The following is a 25,837-nucleotide window of genomic DNA, read 5'->3' as shown; positions in this document are numbered from 1 at the left end:
GCACGGAGGGACACTGTGCTCCCGGGGCTGGCAGGACAGAGCCACTTCCAAGGTCCCTGTGGAGACGGGGACAGCCTGGACCCCTGCCCAGTGAGGGATCACATCATCCCACCTTGTCCTGGCCATTGGCACCAAGCCCGACATGTCCCCACGAGGTGCCCAGAGCCTCCCCCAGCCCACTCCGACCGACGGCAGAGAGAAATGATCCAATTCCAACACGAAGTAGGAATTTCTGCGAGAGAAATGGATGGAAGGCTTCAGCAGCCTCTGATTTTTAGTGCGTCCCCGGAAAAAGACCTGGGGGAAGGGAACCAGCCAGCTCAGATCAACTGAGAAAATCAGTGCCTGTGACAAATATCCACGGGCAGCGAGGTGGGAGCCGAGGGGGCGGCGCTGCGGGAAGCGCTGCAGCTCCAGAGCCTGCGGAGAGGCAAAAAGCTTTGGAGAGTGTAAGGACCAGGGGAACAGCAAAGCTCTGAGGACAGCGGGTCGTGCCAAGGGCTGTTAACAGCCTTCATTTAACACATCTCCCACAGCACAAGTGACAGTAATCTCTGCAGGAGCCGAGCAGGACAGGGAGGCAGGGGAGCGATCAGAGCCAGGCTGTGGCACCGCGCATCCCAGGTCTCCCGTGGCAGCTGGAGCTGCTGCTTTCCAGCCCCTCGGCATCAATCTCCCCCCATCAAATGCCAGCTCAAGCCCCATTAGCAGCAGGCACCAGGGAGGCCCCATTCCTGCTGGGAGCAGATAATGCCATAAAGAAGCAAATAAAGAGGGAAACCACTAATTGGATTCATGGGTCTCGCCAGTGTCCTGCCTGAGAGTGACATTATCTCTTCATCCCGACCCCCAGGACCCGACTCCGCGCTGGGGGAATTCACTCCTCCACCTCCTTTGTGCTGATGAACCAGTCTCACTCTGAGGGAGCCTTCAGAGAGAGGCACCGAAAGCAGAGACCCCCTAAATCCCAGAAACCCCCCTAAATCCCAGGAAGGGAGCAGGAAGCCGAGCCCTGTCCTGCCCGACTCTACGTTATCGCCTGCGAGAGCAAAGGGTGAGGCCTCTCCCTAAAAATACACCCTGCCCTAAAAATACACAGGGTGAGCTGAAATTAACCGTGCACACACACCCTCGGCAGCGCCCACAGCCTGCCCAGCCCAGCCACAGGCAGAGCCCGGGACCCCTGGGACCCCCAGGACTCCCAGGACCCTCAGCAGAGAATTGCTCTTGGCTCTGCGATCCACCCAGGACCTTCTCTGGTCTCTCCTTTGCAGAGATCCGTTCATACGAGTTCATCCAATCTGCTGGTGGAGTAAGGGGATCCCTCTTGCTTCAGGCCCCCCTGGGAACATCCCCAATTTCAGGAGGCAAAAGACACCCCCGGGGGGATGACACCAGGGAAGCAAAAACCTGACAGAGACCCACTGCAAACCCCAGAGCCCCTAATTCCACCCCGACTGACTCTGTCAAAGGATGAAACCAGTGACAGGAATGGTGTCCCACATCACGGCTCTCCAGCTGTGGCACCCACCTGCTTTCCCCATGGGGGACCCCAGGATCCCCACTGCTCTGCACAGGCAGGGAAGGTGCTGGAAGCCCACAGGGACCCCTCCTGGGCCTGACTCAGAGAACACCAAAATCCCAACTAGTAAGTCTCCCTCCCACACTGACTGCAGAGCTGGGACCAGCAAGCCACAACAGGACACGGAGCTGTAACCACACTTGTTCTGGCCACAGAGCCACCAGCAGAAGGAAACTGCCACCAGCCACTCACACTCAGTGACTCAGTGGCACCCACAGAGGCACATTTGGGTTGGGAGTTTGTTCTTGGTCACTTTTTGGGGTGGGACTCGGTCATTTTTTTGGGGGTGGGACCAAAGGAAGCAAGAACTGCCATCTCAAAACCTGCCGCACAGGTAGCAGCTCCACTCCTCCCTGTATCCCTCCTCCTCATATCTGCACACCAAGAAACTGCTAAACTTGATGGAAATAATAATAAAAAGGAAGGGAGTGACCTGCAGGAAGCTGCTTCCTTCCCACTTTCACCCACCATGGCCTGGTGAGGGGCAGCAGCAAGGAACCGGGGATGGGGGAGCAGGATGGGGGTCCCGAGGGGAGTGGGCACTCACGGTGCAGGCTCAGGGAGATGTTGATGGACCGTTCTTCCACGAAGCCCTTCAGGTTGGGGATCTTGGCACACTTGAGGATGGTCTGGGAGGCACTGTCGCCCACATGGACCCAGCACACCGTGTCCTCCACGTAGTTGAAGTCCATGGCCGTGGTCTGCTTGGCGCTGGTGGGGGTGATGTTGGGCACGGGGGCTCCGCTCAGGTACGTGGCCAGGATGTTCTGGGAGTTGGCAATGAGCAGCACGGGAGGGCGATCCACAGGCTCTGGGGGCAAGGAGGGAACAAAGGGGTCAGGGCACACCTCAATCCCGTGGCTGTAACCTCAGGGAAGAGCCTGACGTGGAGAACTCAGGGAAGGGTTGTGGTTTGCAGAGCTGCCCTGAAGCACCACGCTGCCCCTGGTGAGGCTCTCACCATTCTTGGCTTTGCAGGATCTGTTGTCTGGCTGCAGGAGGTACCCCTCGACACAGCTGCACGTGTAGGAGCCTTCTGTGTTGGTGCATGTCTGGCTGCAGGTCCCGTACACGGTGCATTCATCGAAGTCTGGGAGAGACAGGAAAAAACCCCAAGGTTTGGATCAGAAACAACCCCCCCTTTCACTGCCTGAAGAGGGAATGAAGCTCCCCTGTTTCTCCAAGGTGGAGCTGGAGAGGAGGGGATGATCCCTGAGCCAAAGGGACCCTCACACCAGCCTGCCAAGGAATCCAAGGGAGCCTCACATCAACCTTCTGGGGAGTCAAAGGGACCCTCATTTCAGCCTCCAGAGGAACTGAAGGGACCCTCATATTGGCCTCCTAAGGAATCAAAGGGACCTTCACTTCCAAGGCCACCCCAAGACTGGGCAGGCAGCTCCTGGTTCCCTGCTCCAGCTGCAGCAGGACAACCCCTGCCTGGGAACCCTCCATTCCCACTCCAAATCCCTCCAATCTCCAGCTCCCAAACCCCTGGCTTGGCTGCTCTTTCTTCTGGCACATGAAAGCGATGTATCCCCCAGAGCTCCGCACCAGAGCTGGGAACGGTTCCTTCCACCACATGAAAGGGTTGGAGCCACCACAATCTCTCACTTCCAGGTTTGTTTCCATCACACTGATGCCATCAATCCTCGCTGTGACCCTCTCCTATCATTCCCACCCTCTCTGAGGCAGGGACGCCAGGAGCATGAGCCAGCCCCCTGACTCCTTACACAAAGACAAAACCTTTTCCTTATTCCCAGTATTCCTCACTCAGGTTTTTGGGAGCAGAGGGAGTTCCATCCCATCAAACATCCCATCCCATCTCACCTGCCCTGTGTTGAGTCTGCCCAGCCCCTACCCCACACGGCCAAGCCCCACACGGTGGCGTTGGCCACATCCCCGAGGAGCCAGGGTCACCAGCATAGAGTGAGGGCTCTGCCCAGCCCTGACCCACCTCTGCAGCTCCTCCTGTCCTCAGCCAGCTGGAAGGAGTGGTTGCAGTAGCAGACAGGGCCGGACAGCGTCGGTGCACAGTGGTGCTGGCAGCTCAGCGCCGAGCAGTTGGCCAGTTGTTCTGTGGGAACAGGGAAGATGGAAGAGAGAGGATGTCACCCAGGGAAGAACAGGACGGACACCAAGGACCAAGGGTTGGATGAGCAGGATCATCAGACACCCCACCAGGATTTGCTGGGAAACTTCACACTGCTCCCACCTCCCCAGAGAGGAGAGAAGGACTGAGCAGAGGGAGGGAGGACATGTAGGATAAATGGCAGCTCCATGGAGGGGGCTCTGAGCAGCCCCTGCCACCCCCAGTGCTGTTGACTCCACGCCACTTCCAGTGGTGGCCGAGACCTTGCGCAGGGGAGTGGCATGGGATGCATTTCCAGGGCATCCTGAGGGATGTGGATGCACCAGAGAGCCCAGATCTCCTCTCCTGTCCAACCCAGGAGTGCTCAGAGGGGACAGTGTGAGGGTTCAGCACAGGGGCTCCAGTGACATTAGGATGTCTGCACGGAGGGGAGCAGGATGGGGGCAGCAATGGTCCAGCAGCCAGAGCAGGAACAGGGGTTGGGGTGAGAATTTGGGGTGATGGCTCAGGGTGAAAGCTCAGGGTGACAGCTGGAGTTGACAGCTCGAGGTGACAGCTCAGGGTGACAGCTCACCTGCCCAAGCCTGGGGCAGTGGCAGGCTGGGACTCGCCAGCAGCTGCGAGGAAATGAGGAAATGCCTCCCTGGGGCGGCACCGGCTGCGGGCAGGGGGGACTCAGCATCTGGCTCAAGCACCACTGAGGGCTGGCAGCCCCAGCGTGCCCAAACCTGCGAGTGCCAGGTGCCCAAAGCCCTGAGCACCAGGTGCCCAAAGCCTTGAGCAGCTGCCCCAACATGGCTCACGTGGCTCACGTGTTGCCTGGCCGTGAAAACTCAGATCCCACTTAAGTAACAAGAGCTCTTACTGAAATATTAATTCTCAGCTCAGGCACAGCTGCAGGAGCTGCCCCGGGCTGCTCCCATGGGATCCAGGCAGTGGAGAGGAGCTGGGTCCCAGCAGGGAGCCCTTTGGGGCCAGGGGTCTTGGTGGAGTGGGACAGGAGCCCCCCACCCCAGGCAGGGAAGGGTTGGGGAGCACAGCGGCTCCGGAGCGCGGGGTCAGCCCAGGACACACGTTTCTGAGCGATTAATCTGTGCAGCAGCACGCTGGTTTGGGGAGTTTTCCAGCAGGATTAGCCACGGGAACAGGCCAGGAGGGGGGACAAAGCTCCTGGAAATTAGGAAAAAACCACAGCGGCATCTCTTATCTGGACCAGAACCCCAGGCCTGGAGCTTTTAAACCCAGGAGACAATGCAGCTATTTCATGGCTGCAGGCTCAGGAATGATGGGCATTTCACTTCCAAGCGGCTCTGGATAATCTCTGGATCTGTGACTGTGCCGAGCTGAGCGTGGCAGGGCTCACACTCAACAGGAGAGACCAGGGACCTCATCACTCCTACTCTCTGGGGCAGCCGCCCCTTTCCTGGGACTGCGTGCCCCCCAAACCTACCCCGGCAGTGCGGCCCCTCGTCGGAGCCGTCGAAGCAGTCGTGGAGCCCATTGCAGAGTTTGCTCATGTGGATGCAGAGCTCGGTGCCCAGGCAGTTGTGCTCGTTGGGTTGGCAGCGGGACACTTTGCTCTGGGGACCTGCAGGGCACCAACAGGCACAAGGGTCAGCACAGGGACCGTGACCCCCCCCCAGGTGCCAACAGCCTCCTTGTCCCGGGGCCGTGGCACAGGCAGGTTCATGGGGGGCCCCTCTGAGCCCAGCACAAGGAGACTTAATCTCCATTATTAACTGGAAAAATTACAGAGGAAGCCAAGCTTTATTTTTAAGCCTCCTCTGAAAAGAAGCAAGGCATGGAGACAAACAACAAACACACCGTAAATCCATTAACGGCCTGAAACCCCGGGAAAAGCTCCTGCAACGTCCAGCAGGGCTTCACCCCAGGCTGGAGGTGGCTGCAGGGGTGACAATGAGCCCTGGCACAACCCCTGCAAATCCTGACCCCCTCCATGGGGTCTCCTCCTCGCCCTGCGCCAAATCCACGTTTCAGGGCTGAACACACAGTGTTTCACCAGAGCTACCAACACATCTCTGCCCAGCCAAAACAGTAAAATCCCATTTTCCAGGGGCTGTTCGTGCCTCACCCTCCCCTCAGCAGGGCTGGCAGAAATAGCTCCGTGGATCCCCCTGGGCCCCCAGTGAGCAGTGAGAAGGGCACAGCACACACCGTGTCCAGACACAGTCCCATTTTAGCCCAGTCACCTTCACTGGGGACTCCAACAGCGGAGTTTGCCCTAAATAAGCTCCAGCTCTCCTTGGAGAGGAGTGTTACATCACACACAGAGCTCCGTGTGCCGGTACATCCTCATCCCACACAGCTCCAGACACTTCTGAGGGACACTGGATGTGATGCCACCGTGACCCTTGGGCTCCCAGGAGGGGATAAAAGCCCTTGGAAGCACATGGAGCTGTGGGAAGGGGAGCACAAAGCCCAGGGTTTGTGACACCCCCCACCCCACAATGAGCAGGATCCTCAATCCATCCCAGCCAAAACTTCCCTCTGTTCATCCTGGGCAGTGACACCCATTCCCTGCTCAAGGGATGCCTGAAAAATGGGAATCTAACAGGCTCCAGACGCCAGATCGCTCCCCTGTGTCTCAAACACATCCCAGTATGCTCCCAGTGAGCCAACTGGACTGGCACCGGGGTGATGGGATCCTCCAGGATGCTCAGGACACTCAGCCCCTGTCACAGCCAGCAGGGATTTGAGCTTCCCCTCTTTCCCAGCCCCAGGGCACCCAGCAGATGACTCTGGGAGAATTTCTTACCGGGTGCCACTGCACAGATTTAATTTTTTTTTTTTTTTTTTGCAGAGGGTGGGCTCCCTGTAATTGCAAATTATGGGTTAATTAAGTCACGTCGATATATGGACCAGAAGAATGGAGGGGCTGAAGTGAAGCGCCCAATTCATCAGTCAGAACTGCTCTGCCGTGTCCATTATTCCCTGCAAAGAGCCTGGATCAAACCACTTATCCCAAACAGGGCAGGATTAATCCACAAGCCACTTTGTTTGCTTTTGACCGTGTTGGCGCTAATAAATGAGCCAATTTATTACATGTGACAAGCTTGTGGTACACCCCAAGGAGCCGAATTAGATAGGAATGTTTAACCTCAAAAAACCACTCAAAAAAAAAAAAAAAAAAAAAAAGGAGGATGGGAGAAAAGCAATTCTTCCTCCTGCAGTTGATTTGGCAACAGCCCAGGGAGATGCAGATGGGGGGGGGGAACACAATGAGGGAAGAGGCTGGAGGAGCAGGGGTGGGATGGTCCCACTCGTCCCATCAGGATGGACACGGATGGCAGCACTGAGGGTCCTGGTGATGCCTCTGGGTCACTTCTGAACTCTTCAGGCCCACGCCAACAGCAGATCCAGCATGGCAGGATGAGGGATCCGAGGCCTCCTGAACCCTTGGATCAAAGGATGGACCAACCAGGCACCAGCCACAGCTGAGCCATGGCAAATTCCTCCCTCAGAGCTCCTCATCTTTGATCTCCAACAGGATGGAGGCTCTTCTCCAAGCGTTTTCCTCTCAGGAAAGCTCCGTGGAGCAACAAACTGACTGTGCAAGAACCACGCGCGAGCCACTCGCACCAAATGAGCAGGACTGGGGACAGGAAGGGACAGGCCTGAACACCTGAGCAAAGCCAGGGAGTACTCCAAAGGACTCCCCAGAGAGGAAAACCTGGCACGTGCCTGACAGCATTTCAAGAGGCTCAGGCAGGAGAACGTCAGTGCCACGCAAACACCGCGGCACCGAAGGACTCCGGAGCCTCCTCGGCAGGAGCTGCGCTGGCAGCTCGGCTCAAACACGGATTAAAAGAGAGTAATAAAAGTCATTCTCTCCCTGCCAGAGAGATAAGGAGGATGAGAGGCTGCTGGAAGCCTCGGTGCCGGAGTGGCGTGAGAAAAGCCGGCCTGGCAATCCCGGAGATACCGGGGGCCGGTGCTGACAGGTCGGGCTCCATGGGAACGAGCCTGGGCAGGAGCAAGCAGGAGGCTCCGCTCATCCCCCGGCCCATGGCATCGGCACAGATGTGCCCTAGCACCCCAATCTCCATGTCCTGGGGGGGCACAGCATCCCCCTGACTTCCCTTCCAGTGTCTAGGGGTGCAAAGTGGGAACTGGGAGCTACTCGGGAAGGTCCAGCCCCTCCCAGGTGCCCAGAGATTAGCTGGGATGGGAACTGCTCCCAAGGAACTGAGAAATTACAAAGTTTGGGGTCTGTGGCGATGATGGAAACACACAGACTCAGCCCCACACATGACGGTGAGGAGAGAGGAGATGCCAGGCTTTGCTCTGTGTCTCACAGAGGCTCCCACTTCCCCGTCCTGGAAGTTCCAAGCGTGTTCCGAGGGGCACAGGGGCAGCGGGGGTCCCGTGTCCTCCAGGGATGAGCCCTCAGGGGGCTTGGACCAAACCCACGAGTCTTCCAACATCCATGACCTCCAGACAGAGGGACACGAGGTGCATCCACAGCACCCGAGGCTGCTCCAGGCCCCTCACCAGCCCCAGGGAAGAGAGAGGAAGAAGGTGGAGAGGGAAGAGCATCCAAGGGGTCCGTGCTCCGGTCACCTGTCCGTGTGGATCGAGCACGGATGCACGCAGCAAGCGGAACATGCCAATCAGAATGGATTTCTTCCAGCCTCTGAGTCCTCTTGCTGTAATTTTCCAGGGCTGCTGATTGACTGGAGCCAGCCAGCCCATCCCAGCCCCCCATCCCTCCCACGGAGGGGCCGTTGCATCATTTTGCCTTAAGGAATAAACAAACCCGGAGCCGAACCAGAAACTGCTCAGGAGGAGACGGTTCTGCCAAGCACAGCATGAAGTGGGAATCTGGGAGGGAGAGCTGGGACAGGGGATGAGGAGACGCTGCTGGGTCCCGTGGTGGCTGTCCTGTGGTTCAGAATCCTGGGACATGCGGACAGGTGGTTCCTTGCTCCAGCCTGGCCAGAGCGGAGCTCCCAGCACAGCGGGACAGGCACAGCCGCCATCCCCTGGTGTCACCACAGCTCTGACCCTTCTGCAGACACCCCCCACAGTCCCATCCCTACACCTCACCTAACCCATCCCAGCTCTCTGTGCCCTTCCAGAGAGATCCACCACCCCACGTGAGGTGGGAGCTCCTCCAGAGCTGTGCCCACCAGCGTTGTCCAAGTGGCTCCAACAGCTCAGACCAGTGAACCTAACCCAAATCCAAAATCCTAATCCCCAAACACATCTGGGACAGCGATGTCGCCTTTCCAGCTGCTCCCTGGGACTGCCAGGGATCTCCTTCCCTCGCTCCCCAGGAATGCCGAGGTGCTGGGGACAGGGGGTGACACTGCCGCTGACTCTTCCTTCCTCGAGCGCATCCATTTTGATGGAAACAAACACAAATGAGTGATTCCCTGTTCCCAGGAGGCTGGTTTGGAACCGTGGACAGATGGACGAATGGACGGATGGATGGATGGACGGACGGATGGATGGATGGATGGATGGATGGATGGATGGACGGACGGAATGGACACCCCCCACCTCGAGGGGCTGCAAGGGGAGCTGAGGTAGAACGCTGTGCAAAGGCCACTCGAGGCCCTGGAACGCCCGTGGAGCGATGGAGCAAACCCAGAAGAAGAGGATTAGGAAGGAAAAGGCATACATACATATCTCGGGAGATTCATCCGAGCCATCCGGACAATCCTTCTCCCCGTCACAGCGCCAGCCCTTAGATATGCACGTAATCTGATCTTTGCATGCAAACTGTTTGGGGCTACAAGTCTTCGGTGCTAGACGAGAAAAGAAATAACGATAATAAAACAACATCAGTTTCTTCCCAAGGACAAGTTGTTTCAAAAGAAAAATCAAATTTCAATTAAAGGCCGACATTGGTTTGGGGGTTTTTTTTGGGGGGGAAGAGGGGATGATTTCTTTCCTATGGCTTGGCAGAAGTTTGAGCCCGGCACCGGATCCATCAAGCCTGCCCCTAAGGAAAGGAGGAAATTTAAGCTGGAGCATTAATTACACCGGGAGAAAACAGGAATCGAGCGCTGTGATGCACTCGCAGATTTTAAAGATCATTTAACTTGGATGAATTAGCTCCTGGGAGCCAGAGGCGCTTCGTTTTCTGTGCTAGGCAAGAGAAAAACAGGGGAAAAAAAAAACCAAGAAAACCCAAATGAGAACAAATTAAAAAGTAATGGTTTTTTAAATCATGAAGACAACAGTGGGATGGGTATCCATCCATCCCATGTCCAGGACCCCAGGGCAGTCCAGGGAAGGATGACCCCACATTCCTCACCAAACACACGGGGAGGCAAAATGGACAGAGTGAAAACCAGCAGGAAAAGCCAAAATCCAGAGTCTGGGGAAGGAGAAAGGTTGGGAAGAACCTCCTGCCCATGCCTGGGGGGGTCACTGAAATGGGAGGGGACATTGCACCTGCCTCAAAAGGAGAGGCTGTAATGGGGGGGGGGGTCACTGAAATGTGGGGGTCACTGCACCCCCCAGACATGGGCTGCAATGGGGGTCACTGAAACAGGGAGTCCCTGAAATGTGGGGGTCACTGCACCCCCCAGACATGGGCTGCAATGGGGGTCACTGAAATGTGGGGGTCACGGCAGTGGGAGGTCACTTGGAGTCCCCTCAAAACACAGGCTGCAGTGGGGGCAGTCACTGCAATGAGGAGTCACTGCAGCCCCCACAGAGATGAGACTGCAATGGGGGCATCATTTTAATGGGGGGGTCACTTCACTCCCCCAAACCTAGCCTGCAATGGGGGGTCACCGCAATGGGGGGCAGTTACTGCACCCCCCAGGTGGAAGCTGCAAAGAGAGGTCACTGCCATGAGGAGGTCACAGCCATGGGGGGACACTGCCATGAGGGGACACTGCCATTGAGGGAGGGGTCACAGCCATGGGGGGACACTGCCATGGGGGGACACTGCCATTGAGGGAGGGGTCACAGCCATGGGGGGGACACAGCCATGGGGGGACACTGCCATGGGGAGGGGTCACAACCATGGGGGGGACACTGCCATTGAGGGAGGGGTCACAGCCATGGGGGGACACTGCCATGGGGAGGGGTCACAGTCATGGGGGGACACTGCCATGGGGGGACACTGCCATGGGGGCGACACTGCCATGGGGGGACACAGCCATGGGGGGACACTACCATGGGGGGACACTGCCATGGGGGGACACAGCCATGGGGGGGACACTGCCATGGGGGGACACTGCCATGGGGGGACACTGCCATGGGGGGGACACTGCCATGGGGGGGACACTGCCATTGAGGGAGGGGTCACAGCCATGGGGGGACACTGCCGTGGGGGGGACACTGCCATGGGGGGGACACAGCCATGGGGGGGACACTGCCATTGAGGGAGGGGTCACAGCCATGGGGGGACACTGCCGTGGGGGGGACACAGCCATGGGGGAACACTGCCATGAGGGGACACTGCCCAACCCCAGCCCCGGGGGTGGCCGGAGCTCTTGCAAACCCAACTCAGCTGCGAGCCCTTGTTCAAGCAAAGGCAGCCACACACGCAATTCCCAAAACATTCATCTCGTGGCATCCCTGCTCGGCTGCCAAATTCCCCGCTCCCAGGATCCACTCCACTTCCTGCTCAGCCCGGGAAAGGGGGGTCTCTGTGTCTGCATCTCCCTCCTGCCACGGGGCTGCGAGGGGAGAGCGTGGGGATGATGCTGTCCCGAATCCCCCATCCCTGAAAGAGCGGGAGGAAACTTCCCACCCTGTCACAACCCTGACTGCTCCTCGGAGCCGCACAGGGCTTTTTGCCTGATGCTGTTTGCTCTGAAGGAAGCGCAGCTCCTCCTGCCAACCTGCCTCCCTGCCTTCCCTGCTCACCGGCGGCATGGGAGCTGCTGCTCGGCACCACGGCGGGAGCTCGGCACAGCCAAGATGGAGACTGGACGGATTAAAATGGATGGAGCATCCCTGTCCTTCCCCTCTACCTTACCTAGGCTAGAGGCACAGCCCGAGCCTGTCCCCTTCCTCCCACCGGGCTCAGGGACAAGATCCGGGTTCAGCTCTGCTCCAAATCCAGCCCTTCCACCCCCTCTTCCCAGCAGAGCTCATCCGACGCCTCCATCCCCCGGCCACAGGCGCATCCCAAGGCAGGACTCATTAAGAAAACCACAGCAAAGAACTGACACTCTCTTTGGATTTCCTGCTCCTCCTCATCCTCCCAGGTCTCCAGCAACCACAGCGTGACCTACAGCTTCACCCACAGGTTTCACTTCCCGAAGGAGCAGGCAGAGCTACAGGAGGGCAAATCCCTGGGAACCCATTCCCAACCGGCTGCCCGTGGGATGGGAAACCAGGAGCTTGTTTTGCACTGGAGATTCTAATCCTGGAGTAGGGATACTCGAAGGAGCCATCAGTCAGCACCAGCATCTCCGTGCCGAGCATTCCCAGCTCCAGGACCAGAACAGAGCAGGAACACGTGGGATTCCTTCCAAGCATTGGAAGGAGGACAACTGTCCTGAGGACACCTGCTCTTCCAGACAGGTGCTGACCCAGGCAGGATGGTCCCAGAGAGCTCCTGACCACCACAGGATACCCAAACCCACCCAAACCCATCCCCTCCGCCATTCCCAACCACGGGAAGAGCCAGAGGCACCACGGCTCAGGGCAGGGAGAGGACAGAATCACTCCCCGGGCTCCTCGGCGCATTCACATCCTCGCACAGCGTGTTCCCGGCAGGTTCAACGCCCTGCGCTCGGTGCCTCGGTGCCAGGTGGACAATTAGAGAAGGTGTCTCTGTTCATGCATCCCTCACACGGGAGCCAAAATTCCCTTCCCGAGCCGGGCGCTCGCCCCAGCGGCGGCGATGGCAGCGGAGCTCCGGCTCCGGGATCGGGAATAAAGGCGCCTTCATCGGCGCACAATGGGCGGCTCAGAGCGGGGCCGGGGCAGCTGCAGGGACACGTCCCTGCCTTGGCAGCCGGAGGAGAGACCCCGGCTCAAAAGGGGACTCAAAGGGGACAAAACTGTGCTAAAAACGCGGCAGAAGTTTGTCAAAATAGCGGAAAGATGTGGGGGAACGGTGGGGAAAGAAAAAAAAAAAAAAAAACCTGCCCGAAGGAGGGTCCAAATCCAGAAAGGGCACTAAAATGTGGCAAAGAAAAACAATAAAAGGGATCAGAAAAGTGGCGAAATAAATGGGCCTCAAAAAAGGCACATAAGAAAAGAGCCCCCAAAAAGGCACAAAAAAAGAGAGGTCCCCCCAAAAAGACCCTACCCCCCCCAAAAAAAAGGGCATCCCAAAAACGGGATTTAAAAAAAGGCCAAAAAAAAACTCTCCAAAAAAAAACGGCCTCCCAGAAGGTCAGAAAAATAGAAAGGCCCAAAAAACTAAAAGGCCCAAACCCAAAAAAAGTTCAAACCCTAAGCGGTCCAAATAAAAGACCCAACCAAAAAAGCACAAAAAAGGAGATTCCTCTCCACGACAGGGTGGGAACAGATATCCCAGCAGCATCTCCCCAGGTGGGAAAGGGACCAAGATCCTGACACCAGAATTCCACGGACACCTGGAGGCTTTCTGTTGGAGCATGGTGGGTTGGGAAAGGGGTTGGCGGACACAAACACCAAAACCCATCTGATTTTTTGCCTAAAATAAAAAACGGACACCAAAACGGGCTGTTGGGAGAGGCAGAGAAACAGATCCTGGAGCAAAGGCCACGTGACCTTCAGTCCACGGATGAGGACAACATAAAAACCTGGAGAGACTGGAAGCAAAGCACAAAAATATGAAGGAACTCCTGCTCTGCTTCCTCCTCAGCCCAGCTCCTCCTCCTCTCCTCGGGAGGAGGCGTCCGGCCAGGAAACGGCGCTGGCCATAAATACGGGCTGGGACGGGTGAGATTCTCAAACCAGATGTTCTGGGGGAGAAGGGAGCACAAAAGGGAGGGAATAAACCCACTCCTGTGCTCCTCAAGGTCTCCATGCCCAGCTCGCTCGGCCGCAGCACCCCCAAAACAGGGCAGGCTGTTGTGTTTTGGGGCAATTTTGGCCTTTCTTTGGCAGAGCCTGTTCCATCAGCCAAATGAACATCGTGTCTTCATCGCAGCGTTCCTCCTCTTCCTCCCTTCCCTGTGGATCAAGGCTGAAATTCATGGCCACTCTTCCCATTCAGAGCTGAGCCCACGGCTCCCCGTGGGACCCCCCCAGTGCCAGATAGGAATCTGTGACACGGAGCTGCCGGAGCCTTCGAGTCACCCAAGACACAAACTCTAACATTCAACACACAAAACCCACCAAAACCACATCTGGTATCTGAGGCTTCATTTCTCTCCCCCACAACATCCATCCTTTGTCCCCGAACTACAGGAAAAAACACAGAATTTGTTCCTTTTTTTTTTGTGCTTTCAAAACTTCCAGTGTCCTGGAGTTTCTCTGCAGCCTCAGGACAGGCACTGGGCAGGCCAAAGCCTGGAGCCCATCGTGCTCCCTCCTCCCCGGGCTGGGGCTCAAGGTTGATCCTCAAACCCTAAATCCAGTAAATTTTCCGGCTCCCAAAAGCTGAACCGGGTAATAGAGACATTTAAAATACCAAACCCTCAGGTCTGAGGCACATTTTTTCCAGCGGGGGGGCAGGGGAAAGGGAAAGGAAGGCTCAGCTGTTTGTTTTGCGTTTAAACACACACGATCCCGAAAACAGTTCAAATGCATTTTTGCAATTCTTCCATCCGGCCCCCTCCGAACGGGGAAGATTCAAACCAGATCCCTGCTCCAGAGCTTCCAGGAGCGACAGGGCTCCCGGCCATTCCCGCCGGAGAAGCCGCAGGTATGCGGCCGGGCTGGGGGAGGGGGACGGCCCATTGCTAAGTAAATATTGACTTTAAAATACGGTTTTCCCTCCTTTTCCCTTCAAGTCAGATCATGGCATTGGAATCACGAGGCGTTCACCTTCCTTAAAAAACAACAACAACAACAACCAAAAAAGATGATCCGGAGAAGGCGAGCCCGGCTCTGCTGGGCCCGAGGTGTTGGAATTCCTGGGACAGGCTCTGGGTGGATGTGGGTGCTCAAATGGGCCCCAGACAGGGTTCACTTCAATTCTCTCCCTTTTTGGAACCCCCCCAAGGAGACAACAACAAATCCAACCAAAACCAAACGCCACCATCACCACCCGGCATTGCGGTGCTTCTCTGGTTTTCCATCCCTGGTTTCTACCCATGTTCCCTGACCAAGGGATGATGCTGGTGGGAAGCAGCTGGAAGATCCCACCTCCATCCTGGGGTACAGGCAGGGCTGTCACCCCCTGTCACATCCCAGAGGGACAGACAGGATGGGCCCTCTGCTCATCCATCCCCAGATCCCACCAGCACATCCCTGGCCCTTTCCCACTGGAAAGGCTTTCCATCCCTGGTCACGTTCCACACGTTCTCCCATTATTGCCCACCTGGACCCTCCCCATGGCAAGGGACACCCATCCCTCCCCATGGGACACGGACTGGGAGCTACTGGATCCCCGGGTACCCCAGGGGCTGGAAGATGCCATCCCAATGTCCCCCTTTGGGGTCAAGTCCAGCTCCCGGCTCACTCCGGGCAGTGACAACTCCAGGGTCCCCAGAAGCCCCCCAATACCCCCAGCATGTGCACTGGGATGGAATCCCCAGCAGCCAGGACCTGCCTCCAAACCCAGACAAAGGAGCAGAGCGAGGAACGGGGGGGATGGAGAGGAGGAGGATGGACGGGCGAGAGCATCCCAAGGGAGGCAGGAGACGGAGGCAGGAGCTGGGAGCTGCCCACAGCATCCCCGCGGAGGGGGAAGGGGGATAAAATCATATTGCGGCTCCCAGGGCCGCGTCCATCCCGCAGCTCCGCGGCGTCACCTGACTTCAAACGCATCCGGGGAGGGGGGGAGACGATTTCCATGCGAACGCGCATCAGAAAAGCAGCGAGGAATGCGCTCCCCCCCTCCCCATCCCGCCCAGCCCCTTCCCCTCCCGCTCCCCAGGCTCCAGCAGCTCCGCCGCCTTCAGATGAAATCCATTAAAAAGGAAAAAGAAAAAAAAAAAAAAAAAAAGGGGGGGGGGGGGGAATAAAGGAAAGATTTGCATTTTAAACCAAATTCAGGAGCCGGGAGAGCCGTGCCGGAGCGCGATCCCCCGCGTCCCCTCCCGCCTCCAGCCCCACGGAGAGTCCGCAGCAGAACGAGCTGAAAAATGGCAGGAGATGGAGCCAGATGAAACGAAAGCTCCGGCATTGTCAGAACTGGGGATAAGAATAATAATAAAAGGAAAAAAAAAAAAAAAAAAGAGCTGGATCATCCAGACTGTGGTGGGGAGGGGCACGAGGGGCAGCTCCAGCCCCGCAGCCGAGGGGGATTCAAGGGAGAATCTTTTTGCAGCTTATCTGCAATTTAAATGGAAAAAAAAAAAAAAAAAGGCGGGGGGGGGGGGGGAGTGGGGGGGAGAGGAAAAAAGAGAAAGAAAAAAAGCATTCGCAGCCAGGAGAAAGGGGCTTAAGTCCTCTGGGTGCAGTTGGATGGGCTGCAGCCGGCCCTGGCCTGTGGCCATCCCTGCTAGGGTGTCCCGTGTCCCCTTTTTCCTTCCTCAGAGGAGGGATGGGGAGGGGGCAGCGGGCCTGCAGAGCCCCCCCCCACCTCCCCTACCTGCCCGGGCTTTATTCCCTGTATTTATCCCAGCAATAGGAGCGGGATGTTTATACCCTGGGCATCTGAGAACCCAAACAGGATCCGGCGCTCTGCACCGCGGCGGTTATTTATGGCCTGTGGCTGGAGCTGATAACGCTCCCTCCAGAGCCCTGCCTGCGCAGGGAATAAAGCAATTCCACAGGATAGATTAATAGGCATTTCATCCCGGCAGCTGGGAGGGAGGGAGGGGAGGCTGCCGGGGGCTCGGTGGGGCAGGAGGGTCCGTGCTTCCTCCCGCCGGGCTGGGCATCAGCTCGCCAAGGCTTTCAAAGGGCTGGAGCCCGGCCAGAACCATTGGCCTTAATTCATTAGTCAACTCAATTTCGCTGCCTCCGCAAATAAGGACTTTGTCTGGGATGGGGAAACGGAGCAGAGCAGCTATTGTGCCCTGGGAGCGGGCAGAAAGGGCCCTTTGAGAGGACACTCTGCTGGAATAAAAGTCACTTTTATCCCAGAATAATTAGCATGCTCTGAGTACACTAATTATTCCGGCATAAAGGGACTTTTATTCCTGAGCAGCGCGGCCGCGCGGGGAGTTGCTCTGGATTCGGCTCCACCTGCCCGTGTGAACGCAGCCAGGGACGATCCAGCTGGGATCTGGGATCCTTGGGGTGGCCACACCTGTGGGTCCTCACTGGAGTGCACATGGGGGTCCCACCCCAGCCAGAGCAGGGAACTGTCACCCCCCCAGGAGATGCTGGATGCTCCAAGAGGCTGGAGAACAGCAAGAGGGGCATGAGAACATGGAGATCCACACCTGTTCCAAGCCTCCAAGCCACCTCCTGAGGTCCCCCTGGGGACCTGGGTGCCCTGGGGGATCTCAGAGCATCTCCCAGCTCTGGGGAGCACAAGGTCACGGAGCCACCATCACACGGTGCAACCTCCTGTGACTTCAAGGTCTCTCCAGGAATAACAAGCCCTGACAACACCATGGCCCTGCCCTGCTCCTGCCACAGTTTTTGGCTGTCACCAATTCCCATCCCAGTCGCCAAAACCAAGCCCAACCAGCCTGTGGAGACACGGCTCCAGTCGCCCATCGCCTCCTCAGCACAGCGAGCACGTGCTGCCGGTGAGGGCAAAGGTCTGGGGATTCCTTGACAGCATATTCTGGAAAAGCAGGTCCTGCACGGCTTCCAGGTGGCAGCTGCTCCACTGGAAAAGCATCCCTAGCATGATGAAATGTCCCATCTGTCTGTAACTGGTACAAACGGTGGAAGAGGAATTGGCACAGTCATCCCTGAGCTGATGCTGCGTCCCAGATGACTCCTGACCCCTTGGCATCTCCACCGGATGCTCCTAGGGGGTTCCTGCGGGTCAGGGATCCTGCTTTCACTGGTTTTAACTTCTGTAAGTCGCAGGAAAAGAAAATTTAGGATTTTAAGCAGCTGAAAGGGCGCAGGGCTGGGCAAGGGCCGACGGCATCAGAGCGGCTGCGGAGGCGAGCACGGCGCTGGTGAGTAAGCAGCGCCGGGCTCCAAATCCGCTCTTCCCGGGGGAAAACACGCTCCGGGCCGGCAGAGGAGAGGCTGAGCAAACCCATCTGGAAGGGTCGGGGGCTGCGGCAGGAAGCGGGGCCTGGGCGCGGGCACCGACCCAAGGATGCAGAGCCGGCCCCGGGGCGGAGGCGCCGCCGGCACAGCCCCGCTCCACGCGGCGCTCGCCCCGGTGCCCCGCGGCATCCGCCCGGGCGCTGGGAAGGCGGCTGGAGCGGGAAGTATTAAACCCAAGTGCTTCCTTTTCCAAACAATAAAAAAGCACCATGGCACCCGCCGGGAGGAAATCCTTCACGGCCTTTCCCTGCGCTGGGGGGCCGGAGGGGAGTAAGCTCTCAGTGCCTGGAGGGGACGGGACCACCGTAAGCACCGTGGTTTGGGGTGTTGCGCCCCCAGCCAGTCAGAGACCCTCAAATGTCATAAATCATCTGGAGCCGCTCTCCCGGCAGCGACAGAGCCAGGGACAACCAAGGGGTGTCGACAGCGGCAGCAGGGGACAGGCTCCAGCAGAGGTTGGAGTGGGTGGGTACACACTGGGAGCCCACCAGCACCATGCCAGAGGGCAGGGTGGGCAGAGGAGCATCCTGCTGCTCCCCAGGGCCGGAGGGTTTGTGTCCCTGTGCCATCCTTTAGGTCACAACATTCCAGTTGTGAGAAAATCACCAGGTGCCCAGCATCAAGGGCACAGGGAAGCAGAGGGAAGGGTGACACCAGGAGGGACTGGGTCCTGAGGAGCCCAATGCAGGGCCAGGGGGTGCAGACACTCCTGCACAAGCTGTGGCCACGCCGTTGGCCAGCTGTGACTGTTGGTGGCCTGAATGAGCCAGGAGCATGAGCCCGTGCCCACGAACAAAGAGCTGCAGGTAAATGGGTGAGATTGATGCAATTCAGAGCTCTCAGCACATTTCAATTGCCTGGCAGCCCACAGCAAACAAACCCGGTCACCCCCAGAGAGGCTGGGGCATGGGGGCAGCAGTGGGATGGCTCCCAAAGCCTCCCCCAGCTGGAATCCTCCTCGACTCAGTCACCAAGGGATGGATGGCAGAGCCCTGAGTCCAAGAGCAGTGATTCCTCTCCACCTCCTGCAACTGCAGCCCCCCTGAGTTCAAGAGCAACCCCCACACATGCCCCCCACCTGCCCAGCTCTGGCACACCCAGGATGTGACCCCCCAACACTGGCCCATTCTCAGGACCAGACCCCCCCCTCTGCCTCTCCCCAGGATGTGACCCCCAACACCTGCCCGTCCTCACCATGGTCTCATTTGGACAAACAGCATCTGGCAAGGGGCTAATTAGTCCACCCAATTAAAGATGCAACTTCCAACTCAATTAGACTCCCTCCCAGACGCCCACAATTCCCACTGCTGCCCCAGTCCATGCGTTTTGGACATCACAGACCTGCTCTCACCTTCCTGACACTCCCTGGCGCCCGGGATGCTCTTCCCATCCCTCCCCTCGGTGTCACTGCAAGCACGGTCCCACCGGAGAAGCTCAAAGCTGCCAGCAAGGTCATTATCCAACAATCCTGCTGCCAACCCCAAGAGCGGTGCTGGGACCGTCTGTGATCCTGCACAGCATCGGCATGACTGCAGCTCCAGACCGCTCCGTTCCCTGGCTCAGGAAGGACACTGGAGTCTATATTTAGCCCTAGAAATGGCCGGACCACGTAGGGGAACGGAACCTCTCACGATGGAATAACATCCAGAACGGCCCTCACGGCCCACCCTGTGCTTCTGCCTTCAAAAATAAGAGTCACACAGCAAAGAAAACAACGGGTTTGAGCCGAATTAGAAAATGCTGAAAATATTCGGTGCGGTCGGGCTGCCCTGGAGCGGTGCGTGGAAAGGGCTGGAAAGTTAAGTCAACAGCAAAACCTGGGCTGTAAATAGCTCGAGGTGGCCTTGAATTGCAAAATCCTGAGGAGAGGAGGAAAAGCGTCCCCTGGAAAACAAGCTGCAGCTGGGGCAGATGCTCCTTTTGAGAGAGACTGAGGATGGCAGAGCTGGAGGCAAAATGTCCCCGGGCGCTCGGCAAGGCCGCGGCACCGTTGGCCACCAAGCCCAAGTCCCTGGAGAGGGACGGCCATGGGAACACAGCTGGACACGCTCTCTGGGAGATGATGGAGATAAAATTCATCCCAAGCACAAGGAGAGTCCTGTCTGCTTGGCAAAGGCAGGACTGTGGGAAGGAAACAGGCTGATGCATCCGCTGCTCACAGTCCAAGACAGATGCCACTCCTGGGATCAGCACCCACTCCAAGGAGCCCATTCCCAACCCTGGGACTGCTGGATTCACCCCAGGCACTTCAGTGGAGCCCCACGACTTGTTGCGATGAGCTGGGAGAGGACTCTGGGCTTGGCAGGCAGCTCTCGCAGAGACTCAGCGCTCAGACCCCAGCAGGGCTGGAAGGTCTGGGGGGCACAGAGAAAGGATTTATCTGCACCAGGAGAGTGCTTGGATCTGGGAACTGAAATCACCCCCATGCCTGGAAGAGGAACCTCTTGCCCCATGACAGCTGTGGGCTCACAGTCGTGCTGACTCAGCAGGATGTGGCACATCCTGTGTGTCCCCCCCCTCCCCAGGCGCTCCAGAGCTCCCGAGGGCCCAGCCCTGGCTGTGATTTCGGGAAGCGCCTCCCGTCCACCCCCTTGCTGGGCAAAGGACACTTGCAGAACCACGTGCTCCCTGCACCGCTCTCCATCCAAAAGACCATCCAAGGGCTTGGGAAAGCTCCCCAAAGGCACAGCCAACCCCCCTGGAGCGCTGTGGGGGTCACAGACATGGGCACAGCTCCTGCTGCCTCCCAGCACACGCAAACCCCATCCCCAGGGACAGGCAGGGACCCCATGAGCTGTCCCATTCCTTAAGGAGCATCCCAGTGCTCACGAGATGGTGGCAAGTCCTCAGCAGCAGGATCCACTTGACAGCCAGAGCAGATCCCTCCTCAGCAGAGCTGCTGCACCCGGATGAGCCCCACAGGAGGCACCGGGCAGCCACAGGGCAGGCCAGTGCTGGCACAGACCCCAGTGCCCAATGAACTCACCCCGCCACCACCATCACCTCTACAGATGCTACCAGTGCTCCCAGTTCCTGCCCAAAGGGCTCCTGGTCCTCACCCTGCCCACCCACCATCCCCTCCCCACCTCAGTGAGCACTGGGAGGTGACCTGGACATTGTCACAACCTTGGGGGGACAGCTGTGCCCTCCTGGAGGGGGAAGGAGCCTTCAAGCACCCTCACCTCAGGCAGTGGGAGAACAGATTTTGGGAGCCAACCCTCTCTCCTCAAAGCTTCTCGTGCCACCACCCCGTCCCCTCAGCTGACCCCAGGGCTGTTTTCAAGACCCCACCCAGCAGCTGGTTTACGCAGCTTTTCCCTTAATTTGTCTCTGATTTTCTGCTCCAACTCTGCTGTTCCTGTGAGGAGAGGGGAATGCCTGCGCAGCAGAGCAGAGCCTGGACAGCCCCACTGGGCAACACGGGTCAGGCATGGGCTGGGGGCAAAGAGGAACCATGGAACACCAGCTGGAGGATGCTCCAGGAACCAGGAGCCTTGGAGGCACAGGCAGGACCTGGGTGGTTTTGCTCTCCCCATCATCCCAACCGGTACCTAACACTGGAGGAAAAGCATCACCAGCTGGAGCAGCCCCCGCTCCTTCCCGGTTCGCAGGCTCCCCCGGAGCACATGGAACCGGCACGGAGAGAACACGAGGAGCGAGTGGTGGGGCTGAGGCACCGAAGGCGAGGGGGCTGCCACAGCTGCTCCCACCCCCGCGCCGCCCACTGCACCTCGGGAGCTTCGGAAGCGGCGAGGAGGCAACGCCTCGGCTTCACCCCAAACCTGGCACCGCTGCCAGGGATGCTCCAGCGCTGCCCTGTCCTCTCGACGTCAGTGCCTGTCATGGACAGGGAGCACGTGGGATGGGGGGCCAGAGCCCGGCCCTCTCACCGGACACCACAGCCAGGCCAGGCCAGAGCCCCACGGGGCTACTGGGGTAACCCTAATCCTAATGCAAGCATCCCACTGGGATGCTCCATATAGAAATGCCAGACAGCCCTCCAGACACTGCACGGAGGAACCCCCAGCCATTGCCCAGGGGCAGCCCCTCCAGCAGCTCCTTCTCATCCCAGCACCCCAAACCTCCACTCTTCACCTCCATTGAACCCAGCGCAGCTCCGGGCGTGTCTGTGCACGCTTAGGGAAGCAGTGTGCGCACACCCACACGTGTGCACACGCATGGGAACACATGGGAAAAACACAGGGGAAAACACCTGGGAACACATGTGGAAACACAATGGGACATGCCAGACCACCAAGGTGGCAAGAGGGAAGTGCTGCACCAAAACACCCCAGTCACCCTTAACCACAAGTGTTTCCAAAAGAGGAACCGGGTGACCCCTGCCTGCCCTCACTCCATTCCTGGGGTTCTGCCACCATAGGGCCCAGGGATGCCCCAAACCACACCGGGAAGCAACAGAGGACCGGGCAGACAGGAGCTGCACACCAGTGCCCTTCGTTACCCATAGAAGAGCTTCCTCCCACCCCATGGCTGGACATTGTCCTCCTCTTCTTCAGGAACAAGCAAAGAGCTTCTAGAGCTGCAAACAGAGGCAGTGAGTGTGAGGAATCGGCTCTCCAGACAAGGATGGGGACCTGCACCCTGCTCCCAATGACATCCTGGCCCCTCCCAGAGCCCCACTGTACCCAGCTGGGGCAGTGGGACACTTGCATCAGGGAAAACAAAGCCCAGCCAGGACTGCCAGGGTTGAGGTACTCAGGTGGCACCTTGGTGGCACATTCTGCCTCCTAACCAGGCCAATCACATGCTTACGGTGCCTCCACATCGGCCACATACCTTCACATCCTCCCACCCACTGGCTCACACAGCTCCCAGCACCCCGAGGTGACGGAACAGCACTTTGTCCCCATCACAAGCGCCAAAGGGAAGCCCTTCAAGAGGGGGACATGCACCAGGAGGAAGGGGTGCCTCTGCCCCACTCCAGCTCCTGGGGTGTGGAGAAGAGGATGGAGGAAGTTCCCTCCAGCTCATCATCTTTCCGCAGCCTCGTTTCCAAAGGCAACGCAGCTTATGCAATGAGTGATGCCTCCCTTCCGCCCCCACCAACTTCTGGATCCGCCGGCTGCTCCGAGCCACCTCCGAGCAGGGATGATGCCTCCAAGACCTCAGATCCCTGGAGGGGTGACCCCAGAGGGCTCAGCTGTTGGCCACCTGCACCGCTGAGCTCACCGGGCGGGTGCCAGCGGCTCCATCAGCCCTGCAGGTGCCACCGAGGGGGGGCTGCAGGGTGACCTGAGCTGCTCTGCTCCCGTCACCTCCCTCTAAGGGACACAGATCAAGCGTCTGCACCCCCAGTACGGCGAGGAGGGGTTGGAGGATGGAAACCACAAGCTCCGGCCTCCTGCAGCCCCAGACATGAATCTGGGGCAGGGATCTGGCGTTTGCCCAAACCTCCTCCTCTTCCTCCATCCCTCCGACCCAGTGACGGGTCAGATGCTGCCACTGCCACGACACCAAATCCCTTCTCCCACTTTGCTCCAAGGTGGGCAAAGAAATGGGACAGAAAAACCCCCCTCAAAAAAAAAAAAAAAAAACAAAAAAAAAAAAACCCCAAAAAAACAACCCTGTCGTTCATCCATCATTCTGGCCTCTCATTTCACCAGGCCATTCCCATGCGGACAGAGGGGAATCCGTCACAGGAAAGACCCCCTCATTTCCCTGCTTTTGAAGGGGAAAAACAGCCCTGCGCGTCCAAGCGTTGCGAGGAACTTCGCCACGGCCGCCGGTTCCCGGCTGGATCTGCTGCCAGCGCGGAGCACGGGCGCTGCCAAGAGCGGCCCCTCGCACATTCCCAGCCCGGCCATGGAGCTGACGAGCTCAAGTATTTACTGAATAGATCAATAAGAGCCGGGAACGCGACGTGCACGGCTTGGGAACGAGCGGCTGGCAAAGGAGCTGGATGAACCGATGGGGGGAGGCTGGACAAACGGACACACGGACGGGGGGACGGACAGTCCGATCGCTGGATAAACACATTCCCAGTGCCACCAGGCCCGGTCACGGCCAAACTCCGCAGCCGGGCGTCGCGGCTCCGGGAGAAGTAGCCCCGATTATGCAAGAGCGGGAGAGTGGGGCGAGGCCGGGATGTCACGGCCAGCCCTGGGACCGGTGGGACCCCGGCCCCGGTCACCCCCGGGACACCGGGAGCCCCGGCCCCGGCTCCCGCAGGGGTGCTGAGCTCCAACTTTCCTGCTTGGCTGCGGGGAAAACTTTGGATTCCAGAGGAAAATGGGATGGAGGGCGGGTGGAAGCCACGGGAACGGGCAAAGAGGAGAAAACGGGGAGCGCGAGCGAGCGGCCCCCGCGGCTGCGGGGGGACGGGGCGGGGGGCGCACGGTGCGCTGCGGAGGGGTGCGGGGAGGACGCGCCTCCCCAGTCCGGCCCGCTGCCCCCCGCTGTCCCCCGGTCCCTCCGGTGTCCCCACGGCGCGGCGGGGCCGCTCTGCTTTGTCACGGCGACGGCGGCGGCGGGAGGGGGGGGACGCGCGGCGCCCCCCGCCCCCTCCCCGGCCCGGCCGAGCCCCGCACCCCCGACAGCGGCTGCGGGGCCGCGCGGCTGCGGCGCCTCCCCCTCCCCGCCGGTGTCCCCCCCTCCCCGCCGGTATCCCCCCGCGGGGGTCCGGCCCCGCCGCCCCCCGACTCACCTTCGAGGGCGCGGGCGGCGGGCGCGGCCAGCAGGGCCAGGAGGCTCCCGGCGAGGGCCAGCAGCGGCCCCATGCCGGCGGCTCGGCGGCGGCGGCGGCGGCTCCTCACGCCGTGCTGCCCGTGGGGCGGCGCGTCCCGGGCCCGCGCACCGACATCCGCGGGGGGCGGGCGGGGGCGGGCCGGCGGCCGGGCCGGGCCGGGTCGGGGGGCGGGCGGACCCTCCGGGCTGGGCGGCGGCGGCGGGGCCGGGGGGCGGCGGGGGATGGGGTTGGGGGGGGGGGGGGTCTGCGCGCGCCGCCGCCGCGGCGGAGGGAGGGCGGTGATGGGGGGGGGGAGATGGAGCGCGCGCCGCCGCCCGCCTGACGTCACCGGGCTCGAGCCGCCGCCGCCGCCGCGGACGGGAACGGGGAGGGGGGGGACACGCGCGTGGCGTTGGGGGGGGGGGTCCTACGCGCATGCGCGTGCGGTACCCGGGCTGCGCCCCCCGGTGGGTGTGGGCGGGGACAGGGTCCGGGCAGGGGTCCGGTGTCGGTACCGGTATCTGTCTCGGTATGGTGCGGGCAGGGCTCCGGTGTCGGTGTCAATAATGTACAGGCAGGGATGCGGTGCCGGTATCGGTGTCAGTATGGTACGAGAAGGGGACCGGGGTCGGGGCCGGGGCCGGGGCCGGGGCCGGTGTGGTACCGATACAGCGCTGCGGGTCCTGCGCCCACACGCGGTACCGGCCCGAGATGCCACTCCAGCCCCCGGCCCGTCCCTGCTGTGGTGGTCCCCATTCCGCCCAGATGCGGGGGCGGCCCAGTTCCCCTCCACCGGCACACGGTACCGGCTGCGGGTCAGAGACGGACGAGACAGCAGGACCCTCATCATCCCCAAGGGCAGCCCTCTCAGGGCGGCAGGACCTTCACTGTCCCCCAGGGCAGTGAGCCCTTCGCCATCCCCAAAGGCAACAGGAGCCTTGCAGTTCTCCCAGGACAGCAAAACCATCACCACCCCAAGGGTGGTGGGACCCTGATCGTTCCCCCAGGGCAGCAGGACCCTCACTATGTCCGAGGGTAGTGGTTCTCTAACTGTCCCCACAAGGCAGGGGGTCCCTCGTCACCCCCCAGGGCACAGGACGCTCGCCGTCCCCCCAGCCGTCCCATCGGGGCAGTGGGAGCAGGGCTCAGGGCCGGGGAGCCAGAACAGCGGACCCCCATCATGGGGGTCCCGTCGTCCGCAAGGCCGGCCGTCACTCACCCAACTTCGGCTTTGACTGAGAACCGTGACGTCAGAGCCAGAGCC

The 25,837-nt window shown here is 59.6% G+C and overlaps 1 protein-coding gene across 3 annotated transcripts in view; it reads right to left on the bottom strand.

Annotated features, from left to right (window-relative positions):
• Nucleotides 1-24,670, bottom strand: part of LRP1 (LDL receptor related protein 1) — a 78,427-nt gene extending 53,757 nt beyond the window's left edge. For 2 of the 3 annotated variants that reach the window (XM_066207383.1, XM_066207385.1), the window contains exons 1-6: nucleotides 24,553-24,667; nucleotides 9,320-9,442; nucleotides 5,122-5,259; nucleotides 3,537-3,656; nucleotides 2,544-2,672; nucleotides 2,130-2,393 (exon numbers count right to left, since the gene is read on the bottom strand). In XM_066207383.1, the coding sequence (XP_066063480.1) occupies nucleotides 2,130-2,393; nucleotides 2,544-2,672; nucleotides 3,537-3,656; nucleotides 5,122-5,259; nucleotides 9,320-9,442; nucleotides 24,553-24,625 (847 nt within the window). In that variant the 5' untranslated portion in view covers nucleotides 24,626-24,667. Of the gene's footprint in view, nucleotides 1-2,129; nucleotides 2,394-2,543; nucleotides 2,673-3,536; nucleotides 3,657-5,121; nucleotides 5,260-9,319; nucleotides 9,443-24,552 lie in introns of all 3 variants that reach the window. The other variant, XM_066207386.1, reaches the window with a different exon arrangement.
• Nucleotides 24,671-25,837: the final 1,167 nt, after the last annotated feature.

The sequence above is a fragment of the Chamaea fasciata genome, unplaced genomic scaffold (assembly GCF_029207755.1).
Source record: "Chamaea fasciata isolate MVZ Bird 193981 ecotype frontalis unplaced genomic scaffold, bChaFas1.0.hap1 SCAF_41, whole genome shotgun sequence".
Classification (NCBI taxonomy): domain Eukaryota; kingdom Metazoa; phylum Chordata; class Aves; order Passeriformes; family Sylviidae; genus Chamaea; species Chamaea fasciata.
The sequence above is the reverse complement of the archived record's forward strand: the minus strand, read 5'-3'. Positions and strand labels throughout refer to the sequence as shown.